Source organism: Heteronotia binoei, chromosome 10, assembly GCF_032191835.1.
Source record: "Heteronotia binoei isolate CCM8104 ecotype False Entrance Well chromosome 10, APGP_CSIRO_Hbin_v1, whole genome shotgun sequence".
NCBI lineage: Eukaryota > Metazoa > Chordata > Lepidosauria > Squamata > Gekkonidae > Heteronotia > Heteronotia binoei.
In genome coordinates this window covers 41,861,555-41,881,720 of record NC_083232.1, presented here as the reverse complement: position 1 = coordinate 41,881,720, position 20,166 = coordinate 41,861,555, and the positions used below count along the sequence as shown (strand labels likewise).

The 20,166-nt window shown below is 42.6% G+C and overlaps 1 protein-coding gene across 5 annotated transcripts in view; it reads right to left on the bottom strand.

Annotated features, from left to right (window-relative positions):
• CDK14 (cyclin dependent kinase 14) overlaps positions 1 to 20,166 on the bottom strand; it is a 388,387-nt gene that overhangs the window by 224,542 nt on the left and 143,679 nt on the right. For all 5 annotated transcript variants that reach the window (XM_060248474.1, XM_060248475.1, XM_060248478.1 and 2 more), the window contains one exon: positions 3,542 to 3,636. In XM_060248474.1, the coding sequence (XP_060104457.1) occupies positions 3,542 to 3,636 (95 nt within the window). The remainder of the gene's footprint in view (positions 1 to 3,541; positions 3,637 to 20,166) is intronic.

Below are 20,166 nucleotides of genomic sequence, written 5' to 3'. Positions count from 1 at the left end.
TGTAAAAAAAAGACAGGTAAAAGAGAGAGAAGAGAAAAAGGAGTAAGAGATTGTATACTATTCCCTAACAGTGCAGCATAAAGCTATTCTCCCTGTCCTCAACAGATCCATTTTGCACAAAATGCTACTTGAACTACCTTCATTATTACACTTCAAGGAGCACAAATGTTTTATTGTGCACACTTCTGCACAGCAGAGATATCTTCAGCAAGAAGCTCTCTCTACTCACATGATTATTCCATGGCAAAACTGTTCCTTGGCATCAAGCTGCAAAAAGGGAACTACATAACTGTATATGGTCACATACACTCACACACACACAAACACCTACACATAAAAAAGGAATAATGTCAGGGAAAGACTAGACTAGAACCCTTCTCTCCAATTCCTGTTTTTCTAGGGAAACATTCCATTACATGGAGAAAAGTAGTACACCACTTTTTTTCTGAAGTGGTATACTCCAGGATCAATTTTCCTACATGTTTAAGATTATATCTTGATTCCAGTTTTAGGATCATTGAGTCTGCAATTGTTGGAATAATTTATTCTGTTTCAACTATGACCTACATTATACTCAGGAGAAAACTTTATTCATGGTTCCTGAAGTCTGTTTCAGAGAAAACTCCATTTTAACACACTCCAAAGGCATTATTTACTGTTAAAATTTATGACTACACATTTTTGCTGCTCCGGTTGATGCTCAGAATTGCCTCTGTTTCCCCAATGTTTGCTACAATTTCCTTACCTATTTTCATTGAACTGTGATGGAAACCTACATTTGAGCAACATTTCCATCAGCTTTCTAAAACTATACTTTCTACATATTCTGGTTTCATGGCTGCTAATTAATGTTTTAACACTTTTGCTGAGCTCAACAAGTTGCAAGTTATTCTAGCTATTTCTTGACATGTACTTGAGCAATTGGAAGAAGCAAAAGAAAAAGAAAAAAGAATCCAACCTTTAGACAATACAGATTAGTTGTTTGTTAACTAGGTTCCTACAATCAGGGCTTTTTCTGTAGAGAAAGCCCAACAGGAACTCATTTGCATATTAGGCCACACCCCTGGATGCCAAGCCAGCTGGAACTGCGTTCCTGTGCATTCCTGCTCAAAAAACAAAAAAACCTGCCTACAATGTATGTCAAATGAACACACAACTTATTGATATTAATATCCGAAATGCAACACAGCTTTTCAGTTTGTCAAATATCTTTGCCAAACACAAACCGAACTCAGCCAAAACAAGAAAACCAGATACACCCAGTCCTCAAAACAAGTCACCACATAGTTTCAATGGTTCATATAATCTGGTCCTTATAAAGTTTTTTAAAAACTGTTTTTCAAATCATTTTAAAAGATAACATGAAATACATGGTCAAACATAACTCTATACATACACACACCTCTACTCAAAGTTTAAAGTTCAGGAGGTAATTGAAAATACAGAGTTTTAAATGGAACTGAGATGTTCGGCTATGCATCCCTTTTTGTGACATCACTGCAGCATTACCCTTGTTGCAAATTTAACTTTCAATTATATGACTATTCCCACTTCATTTCTTGCACATAAATTATTAAAAACATAATAGAAAGCATGTTGCACAAGTTCTCTTTTCATTTGTCATACAGAAGGATATAAGGTTTCAAGTTCAGTTATTGATAACAGCATATTTGCATAATTATGCAAAGTACTGACATTCTCATTAGCATTTAGAGGCCTTCCTGTAGCAGGGTAGATTTGGGTCGCATTACTTGCCTAATCCAAGTTCAGTGAGATAATAATCCTCCATCTAGTTATGCTGCATAAATATAATTTAGACCTGCTTTCTCTAGTAGGATTTAAGCAACTCTGCTCAGGATTGCAGCCAAAATGGTTTAAGTATATCACTTATTTTTTTACTACTTTCCTTACATAAGGCAGATCAGTAGGTCAACTGAAGTGCTTTCACTTAATTGTTCAAGTTGTCACTCCAACTTCACCGTTCAAGTGTGGTGAAACAGGCACAGAGGGGAACGAAAGCCAGGTTACATGAAGGGGGGGAGGCAAGTTCCACCTATGCCTCTTCTCTATTTGACTCAGTCTGTTTCTCTTCTCTATTGACCAAGAAGTCAGATACAAGATGGCCATCAGCTACAGGCAAAGCTTTTCTAGATGCTTCATGGCCATAGGAACATTTCTTCTTATCCCACCCTATTCAAGCACGGCTTCCAAGTCTATACCTCTCGAGAGGACAGCAAGGCACACTGCCCACTCAGTACAACTTGATCAATGGATGGAAGCTAGCAAGAAGCATTAACAAGTTAACAGATGGACAGTTGCATGATAATTCATGTTTCCCCAGTGCATTAGAAACAATATAGCTCTATATTGTAAAGAGGGCAAATTCCACTCATGTAAAAATGATTAAAAACACATTTCCTGTTATGTAACAATTCAAAGCTATGGCTTGTCAATGAATACTCAGTTTGAAGTTAAGGATGCTGGAATTCTCATTTATTTAGACTTTTAAGCAAAGTAATTTAAATATGTTAATGCCTGCAATATTATGTCTGCAACTGTTCTGCACCACTTATCCTCTAGCCAAATAGCCATATTATTAAAATGTATCATTTATATGTAAATAGGCAAGGTAAATAGGCCTTTCATATGACAAACAGAGCAGCTGAATGAGGATGGAGACAGCACTGCCCCCTCCCCAGAATGCAATGTAAGTCTTCAAACTGATGCCTGTTTCATACAGTAGAACGCATTCATTTTTCATTTAAAGCAAATTTATTAAAAACTCATTAAATTTTTATAACTGTGGAGCTTTTCTCAGCAATTCAACAATGTTCATAAAACATATCCTATCTTAAAGGGGGGAAATCATTTGCTTATAATAAATTATAATATTCTCAAATTCATCTGTAGAAATTGGAAGGTTAATTATGATTGCACGTTGCACAACGCTGCAGCTAAATGCTGAAGCAGTCCTACAGAAATACCATATGTTTGTCTTAGGAAAAATGTAGAATGATTAATTAGGAGTTCAAGCTCAGGATTTCACAAAGCAATTCTCTGAACAAAATTAGATCATTACACTGTGTACTGTGCAAATTGAAGTTTTAATTAATAGCTGAAATGCAAGTCAGAGAGAAAAGCCTACAGAGTATGAATTACATTCACAAGACTTTTTCTGACACTGCTTATTAAAAGACAAGTTAGCCAGGTGCAACTGAATTCACTTGGGGATATTTTTACCCGCTATGTTGCTTGCTTTCTTCTTATTGTTAAGTCCTACAGTAGCTAACAACCTGAAAAGCTTAAAGGCGACAGCCCATAATCATATCACCAGTTAATAGCATTACTGAAGAATCCATTTTAAATTACAGCAATGACTATTACTTAAAACTCCAACTACGATGCTACTATAACAATGCTTTTCAGTCCAAGGGTACAAGGATTTATAATGTGAATTATCCAGCTCTTCTTTAGTCATGGGCAGCCATTCTGCTTTTAGAGGCTCAAAATACAAAAGAATCTGAAAAAACTATAAACTTACCACAAACTCAAATACCAGTGTCAATGTCTCCTTGGTGTGGATGATATCATGAAGCAGCACAATATTAGCATGTTTTAGGCCTTTCAGAAGAGATGCTGAAAGACAAAAGGCACAACTTGTGAAAAATGTGGTAAACCAACACTACATTCACTACAAATCTAGATTTCAAAAAGATGTTACATGATACTTTCACAGTTGATTTGAAGATTGAGCTATCTCATAACCTATGTTCACATTCTACACTGATTCAGAAACAAGTTCCATTCATTTCACTTAACCCCATAGAAGAACAAAGTTGATGGCCTTACACATTATTTCTTTACCCTTAAAGCCATGTATAGCAAGATATATTAGGGAAAGGGCAAAAAATAATTCTTCTCTGGGTTATGCTGCGTGAGCCAGGCACTTCCAAAGCTCAATGCATGTGTATAACAAAGACTGAAAAAATTACACAGATCTGATAAAATCAGTTGGCTCTAGTATTACTTACTGTAGTACTAGCATTTCACTCGGAGTGGAACATCCCAGCCAATCACTGTATTTAAAAATTATATCTATGTGGAATGCTAATAGCAAAATATCTTCCAATTGAACTTTTAAAAGGTTTTACCCATATTTTATTTTGTTTTGTAATCTATATTTAATGCTCACACTGTAATGCATATTTAATACTCCTAAGATATGGCATATTTAACCAATGTGACATGACAGGTCATGTGTTGCTACAGATGCCAAAGTGCCAGTGGTGACATGTCATCTCATGCATACATCAAAGAATGACTAACATCAGCCACCATCAGCCATAAAGGCCAAATATAATGATGTGCAATTATTGTCACATCTAAGCAATCTTTTCTATTTTCTGCCTTCACATGTTTTGGTTTGCAGTCCTGCTGATGAAAAAATAAAATCCATTTGTGTTTTAATACATTCATATGAAACATATTGGTGCTGGGAAAGTTCCATTTTAAGACATAACCCTTCTGTCTGACTCTTGGCAGCTGTGGAGTGTGGGTATTGGTCTTAACAGGGCAACTGTTTTCATACACATAAGTTGGGGCTGCTCAGTTAAATATGAGAAAAGGAACAAACAAATCTGGAGACTTAAAATATTGCTAAGGTTAAAGAACATAAGAACATAAGAACATAAGAGAAGCCATGTTGGATCAGGCCAACGGCCCATCAAGTCCAACACTCTGTGTCACACAGTGGCAAAAAATGTTATATACACACATCTCTCTCGGCTTGGCTTCGCGAACGAAGATTTAAGAAGGGTGCAATAGTCCACGTTTGCTGCAGGCTCGCTGGTGGCTGACAAGACCAATGTGGGACAGGCAGGTCCGGCCACAGCGGCTGCAGGGAAAAGTCTGATTTAGGGTTGGTCCTGTAGCAGTGCGATTCTTCCTCAATCTCCTTTTGTCCTCAAGACCAGCTATGCGTGCGTTCTCAAAGGAAGAGACAGCCTGGTGGATGGTGTGCCTCCATGCTTTGCGATCTGAGGCTAGGTCAGACCACTGGTGATGGTTGATGTGACAGGTGCTAAGAGATTTCTTCAAGGAGTCCTTGTACCTCTTCTTTGGTGCCCCTCTATTTCGATGGCCGGTGGAGAGTTCGCCATACAGGGCAATCTTGGGAAGGCGGTGGTTTTCCATCCTAGAAATATGCCCTGCCCAGCGCAGCTGCCTCTTCAACAGCAGTGCCTCGATGCTGGTAACCTCTGCCCGCTTGAGGACTTCAGTGTTGGTCACAAAGTCACTCCAGTGGATGTTGAGGATGGTGCGAAGGCAGCGCTGATGAAAGCGCTCAAGGAGTCGCAGGTGATGACGGTATAAAACCCACGATTCGGAGCCATAGATGAGGGTTGTCATCACAACCGCTTTGTAAACATTGATCTTTGTGCCTTTTTTCAGATGCTTGTTGCTCCACACTCTTTTGTGCAGTCGGCCAAATGCACGGTTTGCCTTTGCCAGCCTGTTGTCAATCTCCTTGTCGATCTTGGCATCTGAGGAGATGATGCACCCCAGGTAGCTGAACTGCTGGGCTGTCTTCAGAACTGATTCACCCACAGTGATGCAGGGAGGGTGATAATCTTCCTGGGGTGCAGGCTGGTGGAGAACTTCTGTCTTCTTCAGACTAACTTCTAGGCCGAATAGCTTGGCAGCCTCTGCAAAGCAGGACGTCATATGCTGCAGAGCTGATACCGAGTGGGAGACGAGTGCAGCATCATCAGCAAACAGTAGCTCTCGGATGAGTTTTTCCATTGTCTTGGAGTGTGCCTTTAGTCGCCTCAGGTTGAACAGGCTGCCATCGGTGCGATAGCGGATGTAGACACCATCGTCCTCATCTAGATCTACTGCGGCTCTTTGAAGCATCATGCTAAAGAAGATCGTAAAGAGAGTTGGCGCGAGAACGCAGCCTTGCTTTACACCTGTGCCTATTGGGAAGGGCTCCGAGAGGTCGTTGCAGTGTCTGACTTGGCCTCGCTGGTCTTCGTGTAGCTGGATGATCATGCTGAGGAACCTTGGGGGACATCCTAAACGTTCCAAGATTTGCCACAGGCCTTTCCTGCTAACGGTATCGAAAGCTTTGGTAAGGTCGACAAAAGTCACATACAGAGCCTTGTTCTGTTCCCTGCATTTCTCTTGGAGCTGCCTGAGAACAAATACCATGTCGGTGGTGCTCCTGTTAGCTCTGAAGCCGCACTGGCTCTCTGGGAGGAGTTCTTCTGCAATGGTGGGCACCAGTCTGTTCAGGAGTATTCTGGCAAGGATTTTGCCTGCGATGGAGAGCAGGGTTATCCCCCGGTAGTTGGAGCAGTCTGACTTTTCCCCTTTGTTCTTGTATAGGGTGATGATGATTGCATCGCGAAAGTCCTGTGGTAATTTGCCTTGTTCCCAGCAGGTGACAAGTACTTTGTGAAGTGAGCTATGTAGTACTGTGCCCCCATGCTTCCAGATCTCTGGTGGAATTCCATCAACTCCTGCTGCCTTGCCACTTTTCAGTTGCTTGATGGCTTTAACAGTCTCTTCTAGTGTGGGGATCTCATCCAACTCTGTTTTCACCGGTTGAAGTGGGGTGAGGTGGATTGCTGAATCTTGAACTACGCGGTTGGCACTGAAGAGAACCTGAAAATACTCCGACCACCGGTTCAATATACACACATACACTGTGGCTAATAGCCACTGATGGACCTGTGGTCCATATTTTTATCTAAACCCCTCTTGAAGGTGGCTATACTTGTGGCCGCCACCACCTCCTGTGGCAGTGAATTCCACATGTTAATCACCCTTTGGGTGAAGAAGTACTTCCTTTTATCCGTCTTAACCTGTCTGCTCAGCAATTTCATCGAATGCCCACGAGTTCTTGTATTGTGAGAAAGGGAGAAAAGTACTTCTTTCTCTACTTTCTCCATTCCATGCATTATCTTGTAAACCTCTATCATGTCACCCCGCAGTCGACGTTTCTCCAAGCTAAAGAGTCCCAAGCGTGAATGTATTAAAGATTAGCCTGTTGTCTGAAGTCCTTCTCAGAGTTGAGACATGAGGGGGAAATATGTCCCTTTGGTTCTCTCGGACTATTCTCAAATCCTTGAAGGGTCAGAATGGCTACACCTCCACTTCTAGACCCACATCAAGAACAATGTTTTCCTACAAGGATTATAGCTAGCTAATATGGGCAGCATAGGTTTTGGTTTCTCATGGGAGACAGCCATCACCTTCCCTAGACATAGTTATTCCATATCTGTTGAAAGGAGGACCTACACCAAAGATAAACATCCAATTCTACCGCACTCTTGTTTTTAACAGGACGAACCTCTATAGCATGCTTTGTCTGAAGCACAGGAAGACATTCTATCCTGTAATGCTCAGATATAACAGTCCTGTAATACCATCCTAAGAGCCCCGTGGCACAGAGTGGTAAAGCTGCAGTACTGCAGTCCTAAGCTCTGCTCACGACATGAGTTCGATCCCGGCAGAAGCTGGGTTCAGGTAGACGGTTCAAGGTTGACTCAGCCTTCCATTCTTCCGAGATCGGTAAAATGAGTATCCAGCTTGCTGGGGGGAAAGTGTAGATGACTGGGGAAGACAATGGCAAACCACTCCATAAAAAGTCTGCCATGAAAACGTTGTGAAAGCAATGTCACCTCAGAGTTGGAAATGACTGGTGCTTGCACAGGGGCCTACCTTTATTTTAATACCATCCTAGACAGAGTTCTACCCTTTTGAAGTCAATGCACATAGAAGGGTATATGTCTCATTAGAATTGTACTTCCAGCCTCTTAACCCTGGGTTTCTCACACATGTGAATTCAGCCACTCTATTATCTATAGGTCAGAGTTACATCTGCACTGATATCAGCTAGACTTAATGTTAACCAGGGAAAATTGCTGAACAGCATATGAAATTAGTTCAGACCTTAGACTGATTAAAAATGAGCCTAGTTTAGCATGAATTATGGTTAATGTCTGTGCCAATGTAAATCAAGTCATTAACAATAATCAAGTCATTGCTGTAGAGAAGGTACACAAACTAGATATAGGCCTTTATCAATGAGGAAGGGATTGGGAACCTTACTTCTTTACTATCCCCTCCAATGATACATTCAGGTTCTTTACGTTGTCAAAGGCTCAGATTCTTGCCAGAAGTGTAGTATAGGAAATCATTTATTTATATCAGAGATCAAAATCCGACCAAAATGAAGAATGAATTGGCAGGGAAATGTCATATTCTCTCTATGCATATATTGTTGCACACTTGGGTTTAAAGTTGTATTTCTGATTCTAGCAACTAGAAATTGCTGACTGTCTACACCTTTCTCTTTGCATGTAAATGTGGTTAAACTGTGTATATAAAACAGACTTAAGAAACTTCATGCTTTGATAGTTTCCTTCACTGTTTTAGTGTCTCCTCAGGCTAGGGTTACCAAGTCAAGAAATATCTGGGGACTTCAGGGGTGGAGCCAGGAAACATTGGAGGCGGAGCCAGGAGCAAGGGTGTGACAAGCATAATTGAACTCCAAGGGAGTTCTGGCAATCACATTTAAAGGGACAGCACACCTTTTAAAATGCCTTCCTTCCATAGGAAATAATGAAGGATAGGGCCACCTTCTTTTGGGGCTCTTCGAATTGGACCCCCCTGTTCCAATCGTTTTGAAACTTGGGGGATATTTTGGGGAGAGGCACTAGATACTATACTGAAAATTTGGTGCCTCTACCTCAAAAAACAGCCCCCCCCAGAGCCCCTGATATCTCCAGATCAATTCTCCATTATACCCTATGAGAATCAATCGCCACATAGGGAATAATGAAGTGCTCAGAAGACGTTTCCCTCCCTCCCCCCTTTCTGGCGACTCTGAAGCGAGGGATTGGCCTCTCTACTCACAAGTTGCTGCCAACTTCTTCAAAGTAACACAGACACCCCATCCCAAGAGGAAGCCTTTCCAATTGGAGACTGAAGCCTCTGGAGGTGGAAAGGCACATGGTCCTGTGGGGGCAGGGCTTCCCCCCACCGGCCAGCTGACTGAGGGCAGGAAGGAGCCTGGAAAAGCGGAAGAACCCCCACTGGGACCTGGGGATTGGCAAGCCTACGTCAGGCCCTTAGTTACTCGTGCAGGCCTTAGTGACTCGTGCAATCATTAAAATCTTAAATGGTTATTAAAGTTTAAACAGCTCACCACACCCTGAGGACTGTCTGCTAGCTCTCTTACCCTCTCCTCTAACCTCCTCTGCTCTGACTCCAGTCATTGGGAGTCCCCTTATATACCTCACCTCTGACAAATTAGAAAGAAATTAAATTTTTATATAAGCTACTAGAAACATCAGTCTAAGAGATGCCCCAAATTAATACCTGTATTGACACTTATACAAGGCTTTAAACCACTGGTCTCCAACTGGTAGTTTGGGAACAACTGAACTGCACCTATTGTTAGGCCAGGTAGGACTACTCTTATGTGGAAAGGGGAGCTCTGGTAGCTGGATTCATTAGGTATCTGTCAAAATCTTCTATTCCACATCATGACTGTAGTTACAGAAAAGGAGGAAGATGGATAAATAGGGTTGGAACCTGTGACCACAGGGGACAGGGCCCCCTCAGGAATGTTCCTGGACTTCTAAAGTTTGGCTTTCCCTAGAAAGAAACATTTATTTGTGTGGATACTAGGAAAAATATGCAGGCCAAACCTACCCACCTTCTCTGAAGCTGTAGAGCTGCTTCCACTTCCTAATATTCTGAGCTAATGCTTGCAAGGGCCAGAGCCTTATTTTAAAATATATGGGTTTACGTCATGCAGCTGGAACATTATTTCTACTTAGCTCATATAAAAACCAACACCAAAATCAATAGCATCTCTTCAGTTCTATCAGAATTCAAGTGTTTACCTGCTAGACTGGACTTTCTTGACCATATCAGACATTTGAAGGTACTCCTGGTGGAATATCAATTGATTAAAATTCAAACTGCATGACCTACATAAACCTGATTTCACATGTAGTTCATGTGCAAAAGTACACCTAGAATAATGGCAAGTTATCATGATTTCAAGTATTGGTATTCTACATCTGACTTAGTCATTATTGGGTAGTGACTGGGAGTATAGAACCTAGAAAACCCATATTCAAGTCCTTTCCTGGCCCTGAAACTCATATGAGACCTTGGGCCAGCCACACATACTCAGAACAACCCGCTTACAGAAAGGAGACAAAACTATTTATGTTGCCCAGAGTTCCTGGCATAGAGGCTGGGATACAAATGTGATAAAACATGACTAACTGTATTCTCTTCTGAGTAGTATCAATATGTTTTATTACATTGCTCTTTCCCCCTCCATTTTATCAAACAAGCACTCTGTGAAGTAGATTAGTCTGAGAGAGAATGACTAGAGCAAGATAATCCAGCAAGTTTCCATGTGTGCGACCAGTGCGTGTTCCTAGACAGGCAGAGAAACAAGCTATAACACTAATAAACAGGGGTGGAATTCTAGCAGGACCTTCTTTGCATATTAGGCCACACACCCCTGATGTAGCCAACCCTCCAAAAGCTTACCTCATAGGAGGACAGTAGCTGCTCCTGCAGTTCCTCCAGTACAATTCAGAGTCCATCAATCAGCTGATTGGCGGCTCCTTTAAATGGCACAGGATGGGCAATGGCTGCTCCTGGGTGCCCCTCCCATGCAATTTAAATTGTGGAGGAGGGAGGAGGCAGCCTAGGATGAGAGGGCCACCAAAAGTGTCAGTGGGGCAGGCCCTGTAGGCCCCTGGTTAGCTACAAGCCTGCTCCCAAGGCAGCACCAAATTAGTGCAATTATAATAAAAATATCCAAATCCCACAGAAGTCCCAAGTAAACTAATAAATACAAGGATATGATTTGTGTTTCTTTTATGGGACGGAGACAGTGCTGGTCGCCTTGATGGATGACCTCCAGCGGCATCTGGATCGAGGCGGCGTGGCGGTGCTGATGTTGTTAGATCTGTCGGCCGCGTTCGATACGGTCGACCATCAGCTACTGGCCCGCCGGCTCGCCGACACAGGGATAAGGGGGTTAGCTTTACAGTGGCTTTCCTCCTTCCTTGATGGACGGGGACAAAGGGTGGCAATTGGGGGGGAGCTGTCCCGGAGGCACCCCCTAGTGTGTGGGGTGCCACAAGGGGCAGTTCTCTCTCCGATGTTATTTAACATCTACATGCGCCCCCTTGCCCAGATTGCCCGGAGGTTTGGGCTTGGGTGCCATCAATATGCAGATGACACCCAGCTCTATCTATTAATGGACGGCCGACCTGACTCCGTCCCAGAAAGCCTGGACCTAGCATTGCAAGCCGTGGCAGGTTGGCTCAGACTGAGCGGGCTGAAGTTGAATCCAACGAAGACAGAGGTCCTTTGCTTGGGTCGCGGTGCCCTGGGAAGGGAAATCCCCTTGCCGATTTTTGACGGTGTGCTGCTGAAAGCGGCACATAGGGTCAAGAGCTTGGGGGTTCTTCTGGAGCCTTCACTATCAATGGAGGCACAGATAGCGGCCGCTGCCAAGTCCGCGTTCTTTCATCTCCGACGGGCGAAGCAGTTGGCCCCCTTCCTAGAGCGCCGTGACCTAGCAACGGTGATCCATGCTACGGTCACCTCGAGACTGGATTACTGCAACGCTCTCTACATGGGGCTGCCCCTGTGCCGAACTCGGCGGCTGCAGCTGGTGCAGAACGCGGCGGCTAGGCTGTTGTTGGGACTCCCAAGATGGGAGCACATACAGCCGGGGCTGCGCGAACTGCACTGGCTGCCAGTGGGATACCGAGTTCGTTACAAGGTGCTGGTTATCACCTTTAAAGCCCTATATGGCCGAGGACCTGCCTACCTGAAGGACCGTCTCTCCCCATATGAGCCCCAAAGAGCATTGCGGTCGGCTGGAAAAAACCAGCTGACCGTCCCTGGGCCAAGGGAGGCCAGATTGAAGGCCACCCGAGATAGGGCCTTCTCTATTGCTGCTCCACTGCAGTGGAATCAACTCCCGGTAGAGGTGCGGGCCCTGCGGAGTTTGGAACAGTTCCGCAGGGCCTGTAAGACCCACCTCTATAAACTAGCCTTCAACCAATGATAAACTAGGAAATGCCTCTAAAAAATTGCTCTTGGTTACTGAATTTTATGGAATTATTGAAGATCGAATGTTTTAGCACCATTGTAATTTGTAAATTTTAAGTTGTAATTTGTCTTAACTTGGATTTTATTTGCAATTTATGTAATCTGATGTATAATGTATTTTATGTTGTAAGCCGCCCTGAGCCTGCTTTGGCGGGGAGGGCGGGATAGAAATTAAAAGTTATTATTATTATATTATTATTTTATATCAATTTTTGGACAAGTTTAGCTTGGTCTTTTTTCCTCTGTATTCAGAGGAGAACAGAAACCTTGACACTGCGAGCTCAATATACAACAGGTGCAGAAAGCAGCTTAGATAATTCTGAAGGAGCAAACTCGTTTCAGCTTACAATGAGCTGCTGTTTTAGCACAGCAGTGTATCAGATATATCTGCTGCTGTTGCTATTATTGAAAGGAGATTTCTTCCTCTTCTACAGATCACACAGATGTTTAATGAAGACAGATAACTAGAAAGTGCATGCTGCAAAAGAGACCCCCACAGTAATGAGTATAATACCTCTAGCATTCGACTGGCAAAGTGCTAACTGTAATGCTAACTGGACATGGCCTTTTGTCCTCCCAGTAAATGTAAAAGATAAACAGATGGCTCCACTATAATTCAATTCCCCAATGAATTTTGAGCAACCATCCTAGCATGCAATGCAAGAGTCTAAAATTAGAATATATGCTCTTATTATTTGACTGGATGTGTATTTGTTAAGTAAGAGACATCCTTGTTTGTTGCTTTATTATTCAATTTCAGCAGTTAGAAGACTGGCTTTAAAAAAGCGAAGGTGGTGATCGGGGCAATGACAGACCTGAGTCATTTCTCCACCCTGAGCAAAGCACGGTAAGAGAGATACGCTTTTTCCCCCATAGGGTGATTACAAATGTTATGTGATAACCCAGTTGGCTAAAGCATCCACAACTGGCAACTATTTGCAACATGGACACCAAGCAATCAGTCAACAAGAACTGATTCAATTTCCGTCAGCGAGTAGAGGCTATATTTACTCTGCTTTTCATGTCATGAAGCAGTGTTGTTAATATGCTTTATCTAACATTGTCATAGTCTTCCACAAAAGTGTTGCAACACAAATGTATTCCAAAACTTAGTAAAAAGTGAATGCCAGTTAACTGCACGGGGCTTGTTGAAAGAATTTGTTGCCAAATTTTTAAATCACATATTTAAAAAAAACAATGTCCAGTCCCCACCCTATCTCCATCTCAGGGATTCTTAAAATTCTCAGGGGCACAGGCAGCCTGATTTACCCTCATCTGTTCTTTTAATTGACACTCAGGTCCTTTCAGCATTCTGGTCTGGATTTGCTGCATTTGAAATTGACAGAGGAGCTAGTCACTTACTATTAGACTGATATTATTTTTAAAAGATTATATAGAACAGCATTCTGTGTCTCATGGAAGATATTCAGAATAGGAATGGGCACGAACTTGGAAAATGGAAGTTCATCCCAGTTCATGGTTCTTGGACTGTCCCAAACCACAAACCTTCCCGTTTACATAACCACTTTATATTGTGAGATCCGTGATATGGTAGAATACACTCCCACCCCCTAAGGCTACAGATACCTAACTCACAGCAAGTCTTCCCTTCTACTAAAGGAAGATCGCTCCCCTTTTTCCTTCTAACCTTCAACATCAGGGTCTCATGGGGCCCCCCTTTTTGGCCTAGCCTCATCTGCTGCCCTCTCTCTGACTGCCTCACAGGTTGGTTTCCCAGAACTCCCACTGCTTTCATTAAAGTTATATTACCCCTCCCTTTTTTCCTTCCAACCCTGTGATCTTTGACTTACAGGCCTCCTGGGGTCCCCTTTTTTGGCCTGGCCTCATCTACTCTGAATGCCTCAGAGGCATTCCCCCTGCTTCTATCAAAAGGAGATCAGTCCCCCTTCTTCTTCTGACCCTGTAATCCTTGACTCCTGGGCCTCCCTGGGTCCCCTTTTTGACATGGCCTCATCTGTTGGTCTCCGACTGCCCCACAAGCCGGTTTCCTGGTTCACTGCTTCTATCAAAAGGAGATTGCCCCTCCCTTTTCCTTTTGACCCTGTGACCTCAACTTCTGGGGATCCTGGGGTCCCCCTTTTTGGCCTGGCCTCATCTGCCAGCCTCCAACTGCCATGAAGGCAGGTTTCCCAAAGTTCCCACCACTTCTGTGAAAAAGAGATTGCCTTCCTCTTTCTCTCCCAAGCCTCAGATTTCCACCTCTTCTCTCTCCTGCATTGCTACTGGTGCGTGCCCCTCCTCCACCTCTCCTTCACCTCCTTCTACCGCTGGCCAGGGCTTTTTCATGCTTTTCTCCGTGTCCTGTGATCCCACAAGGGCCACTTTTCTTTGGAGTTTGGAAGGCTACTATTGATGTTTCCAGGACTGCAGAAGTCCACCCCCCCTCCCATTGCTTTGACAATTAGTTGGAACTAGCATGTCTGCCATACAAACCACCAACATGAACCTCCATAAAAACCAGTCTGTGGAAGGTTCACTGCAGGTGCGATTACACAATCCTTGGCTCATGAACTGAGCAATTTTAGTGAAAAAATGAGGTTTGTGTCAAGGCTTGTGCCCATACCTAATTCAGAGCTCATTCGGCATTTGGCAGGGAGGAGGGGGGTCCTTTTTTGTGCTCATATGAAGCCCCCCCCCAAAAAACGTCCACATAAACCCCTTCCTAGTCTGTAAATCAAGATTTCCTAGTCAAGATTAGCTGCTTCTGAGATTGACAGACGAACAGTCACTATTAGACAGATTTTCTTTTAATGATGAAATAAACCAGAACAACAACCCAAGTTGAAATGTTAGGACACGGAGTCAGTGTCCTCAAGTCCACATATTCACATTGTATATTTAGCATTTTCTGATGTTCTTTTACCCTCTAAACATTTCTTAGCCTAACTTTGAGCTTTTTTATTACATCACTGAATTTAGATAGCAGAGGAAAATCCTCTGAGAAGGGAGACAGATCAGTTTGGAAGGAAGACAGATCACAAAACACAATTTTTGAGAACAGTTTAAAAATGTATGCACTCATTTTCAGTAGTAAGTAAAATAAAAAGTTCCAAGATTCTATTAATTTTGACATAAAATGTGTGTACATTTGACTGGCAGGCTGAAAACCGTTTTGAAATAAAACATTTCACAGAAAAGTACAGTTGAATATTTAACAAGTTTCCAAGACTTCTCACTCAGAACACACACGTTTTTTCTAAAGGTCTTTTGTCTAGTTACTGAAGATTTATTCACTCATATCTGGATTTTCTGTCATAACATGGGAAGAGGTTTTTTCCCCCAGTCAGACTAATAAACTTGCACCCTTTTGTGAGTTACTTGCCTAGTCTTGCTGGTCTCATTCATCTGATCTTGCTTTTTCCATTATCTGCTGCTTCAACAACATAGACCATAGATTACCCATTCCAACAACTTTTAAAAGCCTTTCCTCTGTATATTATAAGGAACATACTTCTTTTTTTTTCAAGGGTGGGGAGGATGTTTTAAATAAACATTTCTTTAATGGTGTGCTGTTTGGAACTGTTTACATTGTTTACATTCAGGTGTTCCAAGGTGACATATTTGCATAGGCAACACAAAATGCAAGTCATCATTAGAAAAGAACACACAATTCCCTGTGCATTTTGTTTCATGTATCCTTTTAGGATGGATGCAAAACCTGTGAAACATAACCCAGATGGCCTTCTTTTAAGATAAGGTACCCAGTGGAGGGCACTTGGTCTCCAGTTGCAAATATAATGGAAGGGGGAGGAAATATATCCTGAAGTGTAGTGGTTGTGGGAAAAGGTTAATTAATCCCTTTCCTGCTTTACCATTCCAAATTAACCCCTTTCTGAAGCTGTTTTTCTCTAGGAGTCATTGAAGCTTTGTTATAAACATTTGCAGGTCATGTAGTCTGGCTTTTTGTACCATATCATAAGATTATCTTCTGTCACATCCACAATTTGTTTTTAAATCCTGCAAAGAGATAAATTCTTCTGATTTTAACACAAGGCACACCAGTAGATGAAGACATATTTGTTAAATATTATGGCTCAATATTTGTTAAATATTATGGCTCACAAAACACACCTCATATCTTATATTTTACAGACACGTATTTCTGAAAATCACAACACTCCTATGGCAGAGGCTAGATGGATTAGAACAAGTAGAACAGAGGCTAGATAAACTAGAACAACACAAAAGTTAGTGATTGGGTGGAACTCTGCTTGTTCTAGGTGGAACTCTGTTTGTTCTAGATGGACTAGAACAAGTAGAACAGAGGCTAGATAAACTAGAGCAACACAAAAGTTAGTGATTGGGTGGAACTCTGCTTTTTCATCCCCTCCCCCACTTATTGGAAAGGTCTCTTGGAGTTTCAAACTTTTTAGGAAATGTTTTGATAATATTTTGCTTTGGAGTCTCTGGTTCCCTTTGTAATTGTCATTATGAGTTATACCTGAGAACATTTTATGACCTTCCTTGTGAGGGAGACTACAGTGCATCTCACCAAGCCAACAATGAAACAAATATCTAAGAGATGCGAGTTAAAGAAGAGAGTCATTTGTATATTGTCTCTTTAAGATAGGGTTGCCAACCTGTTGTGGATGGGGGTCCTCTAGTTTTGGGTATTCCTCCTCCAATCACTCTCTCTTACCAGCAGGAACCTGGAAATCATTGCAATGTGCATACAAAAATGGAAGTGATGTAGGCACATTCGGGGGGCAATGCTCTGGCTTTCGGGCAAAACTATGGTTTGAAGTAAATTCTACCATAGAGTTTTGCCCAAAAAACTAGAATGCTGCCCCCTGATGTGCCTATGTCACTTGTGTTATGTAGGCACATTGCAACACTCCTCCCTACTCTGGGAAAGTCTCTCCCCCACTGGCATGATAAGTGGATCTGGCTACCCTACTTTGAGAGGCTATCCCAGTAGGCCTCAGAGCAAGCAGGAGAGGGGTACGAACTCAGTACTTCTCAGTCTCCCTTCTAGCAGCCTGCTATTAAAACTCCCAGAAACTTGTGGAAATATGTTGATATCAGACTAGCTTGTTCCTTGCCTTCCACGTTCATGCCGACTCACTACAGAAATAGCTGCAGTGGGCCATACAGAAGAATTCGATGGCAACGGTGATTCATGCTACGGTCACCTCCAGACTGGATTACTGCAACGCCCTCTACATGGGGCTGCCCTTGTGCCGAACTCGGCGGTTGCAGCTGGTGCAGAACGCGGTGGCTAGGCTGCTATTGGGGCTTCCAAGATGGGAGCACATATGGCCAGGGCTGCGCGAACTGCACTGGCTGCCAGTGGTCTACCGAGTTCGTTACAAGGTGCTGGTCATGACCTTCAAAGCCCTATATGGCCGAGGGCCTGTCTACCTGAGGGACCGTCTCTCCCCATATGAGCCCCAGAGAGCACTGAGGTCAGCTGGTAAGCGCCAGCTGAATATCCCTGGGCCAAGGGAGGCCAGATTAAAGACCACCCGAGATCGGGCCTTCTCCGTTGTGGCCCCACTACTCTGGAACCAACTCCCGGAGGAGGTATGGGCCCTGCGATGTGTAAATCAATTTCGCAGGGCCTGTAAGACATACCTCTTCAAAATAACTTTCGCCCATACCGAGCTAAGATAATGTCGCTGTGTATGTTTCTTCTCTTTTACTGAATTAAGATCTATTAGCACCTTAATGTTAATTTTAATGTAACTGCATATTAATTTTACTGTTTTATGTGATTTTATTATATTGTATTGTATTCCTATGTTGTGAGCTGCCCTGAGCCTGCCTGTGCGGGGAGGGCAAGATATAAATAAAACGTTACTATTATTATTATTATAAGTCAATTTGGCTCTTGAGACAGTTATGCAGAAAGACTGTCTGCATGCAAATAAAATTGAAGGGGCAGAACAAAAAGGTGCAATTGAGGAGCAAAAGCTTTTGCTCTGAAGGCACCTACTGTACCAAGTACAAAACATCATTAACTGATGTTGAAGACACATTTTGGCCAACATCAACTGTTACTCTACAAAGGTTCTAATTTTTTTTAAAGTATGATCAGCAAGCCAGTGAAAACACAGCAGAATACTTTGAAGATTTCTGTCAACTTGCTGAACATTGTGAATCTGGGGATCTTCTGGAAGGCTTGCTATGAGATGGGCTCATCTGTGCAGTTAAGGAGGAGGCCATCCAGTGGTATCTCCTCTCTGAACAGAATCTGACTTTTGTCACAACGAAGCAACAAGCATTAGCAGCAGAAGCTGTTTCATGTAATGTCAGACAAATCTGTAAAAGGCACCACACTGACGCCCTCATTCGCCAACAAACCCAGTAATCAAACGAGAAGCAAGTATAGAGGCTCACATCTGCATTGGTAGGATTACATAAATCAAGTAATGCATCTACATCTGAACTGTGGAGGGCAACATAAAGTGAATGCAGATTCAGTAATGCCAAATGTCTTACTTGCCAAAAAAAAGGGTCACAAAGAAAAAATCTAGGGATCATAAGAAAAAGTTTTAGTCAATCCCAGGAAAGGTACTCAGCTTCAAACTGCCCATAATTTAGAGGGTTTCCCTGAGGAAGAAGTATAAACATTATACTCCATTCAACATATTCATGCTATTGAGAAGCAATGCCCAGAAATGATTACCTCTATAGAGATAAATGGTCAGAAGTGTGAACATTTTCACAGCTATTCTCCCGGATTATACAGATCAAAATGTCACCTTCGTGACTACAATAGAAAGATTGCTGAAATCCTTGGAGGCTGTGATGTAGATGTCCGCTATGGACTTGTGAAACATTTCTATTGCTAGTTACAAAAGGGGTTCATAAAAGCCTGTTGGGAAGATATTGGTTTACACCCTTGGGAATCAGTGTTCAAGGAACATATAGTGTCTGTCCAGCAGCACTGGGAGAACTGGTATCTGAGTTCCCATGTGTATTCACTGAGGCAAAAGGTCCACCAGTGACTTCTGCGGAGATTACAAATGTACCATAAATAAAACACTCAAGCAAGACCCAATGCCTGCCATAGACCTCTTTGTTGTCTCTCCTAGCAGGAGGAATTTTTTTTCTCTCTAAACTGGACATTGCTCAAGCCTATCAGCAACTGATAGTGGATGACAAGGCTGCAGATACCCAAACCATTATTACACAGAGAGGGGCTTTTCATGTGAAATGTCTTCAATTTGGAATCGCAGTAGCACTAGGATTTTTCAGTGCTTCAAGGAAACTTTATTAGCAAATATTCCTGGAGCTGAACCTTATTTCTTCAATGATGTGTTAATTATGGCCTCCCCTGAGGAGCAACTTGTGAATTGACTCAAAAAGATTCTGCTGAAGTTTAATCTTTAGGCATCACAGTTAAGAAAGAGAAATGCCAGCTAGGAGTTCCCAGTATCACATTCCTAGGATACCAGAATGATGCAGCTGATATGCACCCTACACAGGAAAAGGCATATATGATGGGCACAGGTATAGACAGCTTTAAAAGGAGATTACACAGATTCCTGGGAGAAAGTTCTATCAGTGGCTACTACCCATGGTAACAAAAGGAAAATAACCTTCTTAATACCAGTGCCAGGAGGCATCATCAGAGGAAGCCCTGGGCCTGTTGTTGGCCATACAGAGCGACTGGCTGGCCACTGTGTGAATTTATTATTTATTTATCTAGTAGGCTTATATTCCGCCTTTTCCCGTAAATGGGCTCAAGGCGGATCACAACATATAAAAATAACAATAAAAACCTACATATCAAAGTTAAAACACCAAATTAAAATTAACAGTAAAAACAATAAATAAAATGCACCACCAGCGGACAGGGCACAGCATATAAATAACCAGTTGTAGGCCCACCTTAAACGATGGTAATAACAATAGGATAGCACTGTAATAAAGTATGATGTCACCACAAGGGAGGCCAAAAGATGGAATAATAGGATGCCCGCTGCCTCAACCATAAGCCCGGTGGAACAGCTCCGTCTTGCAGGCCCCACGAAATGG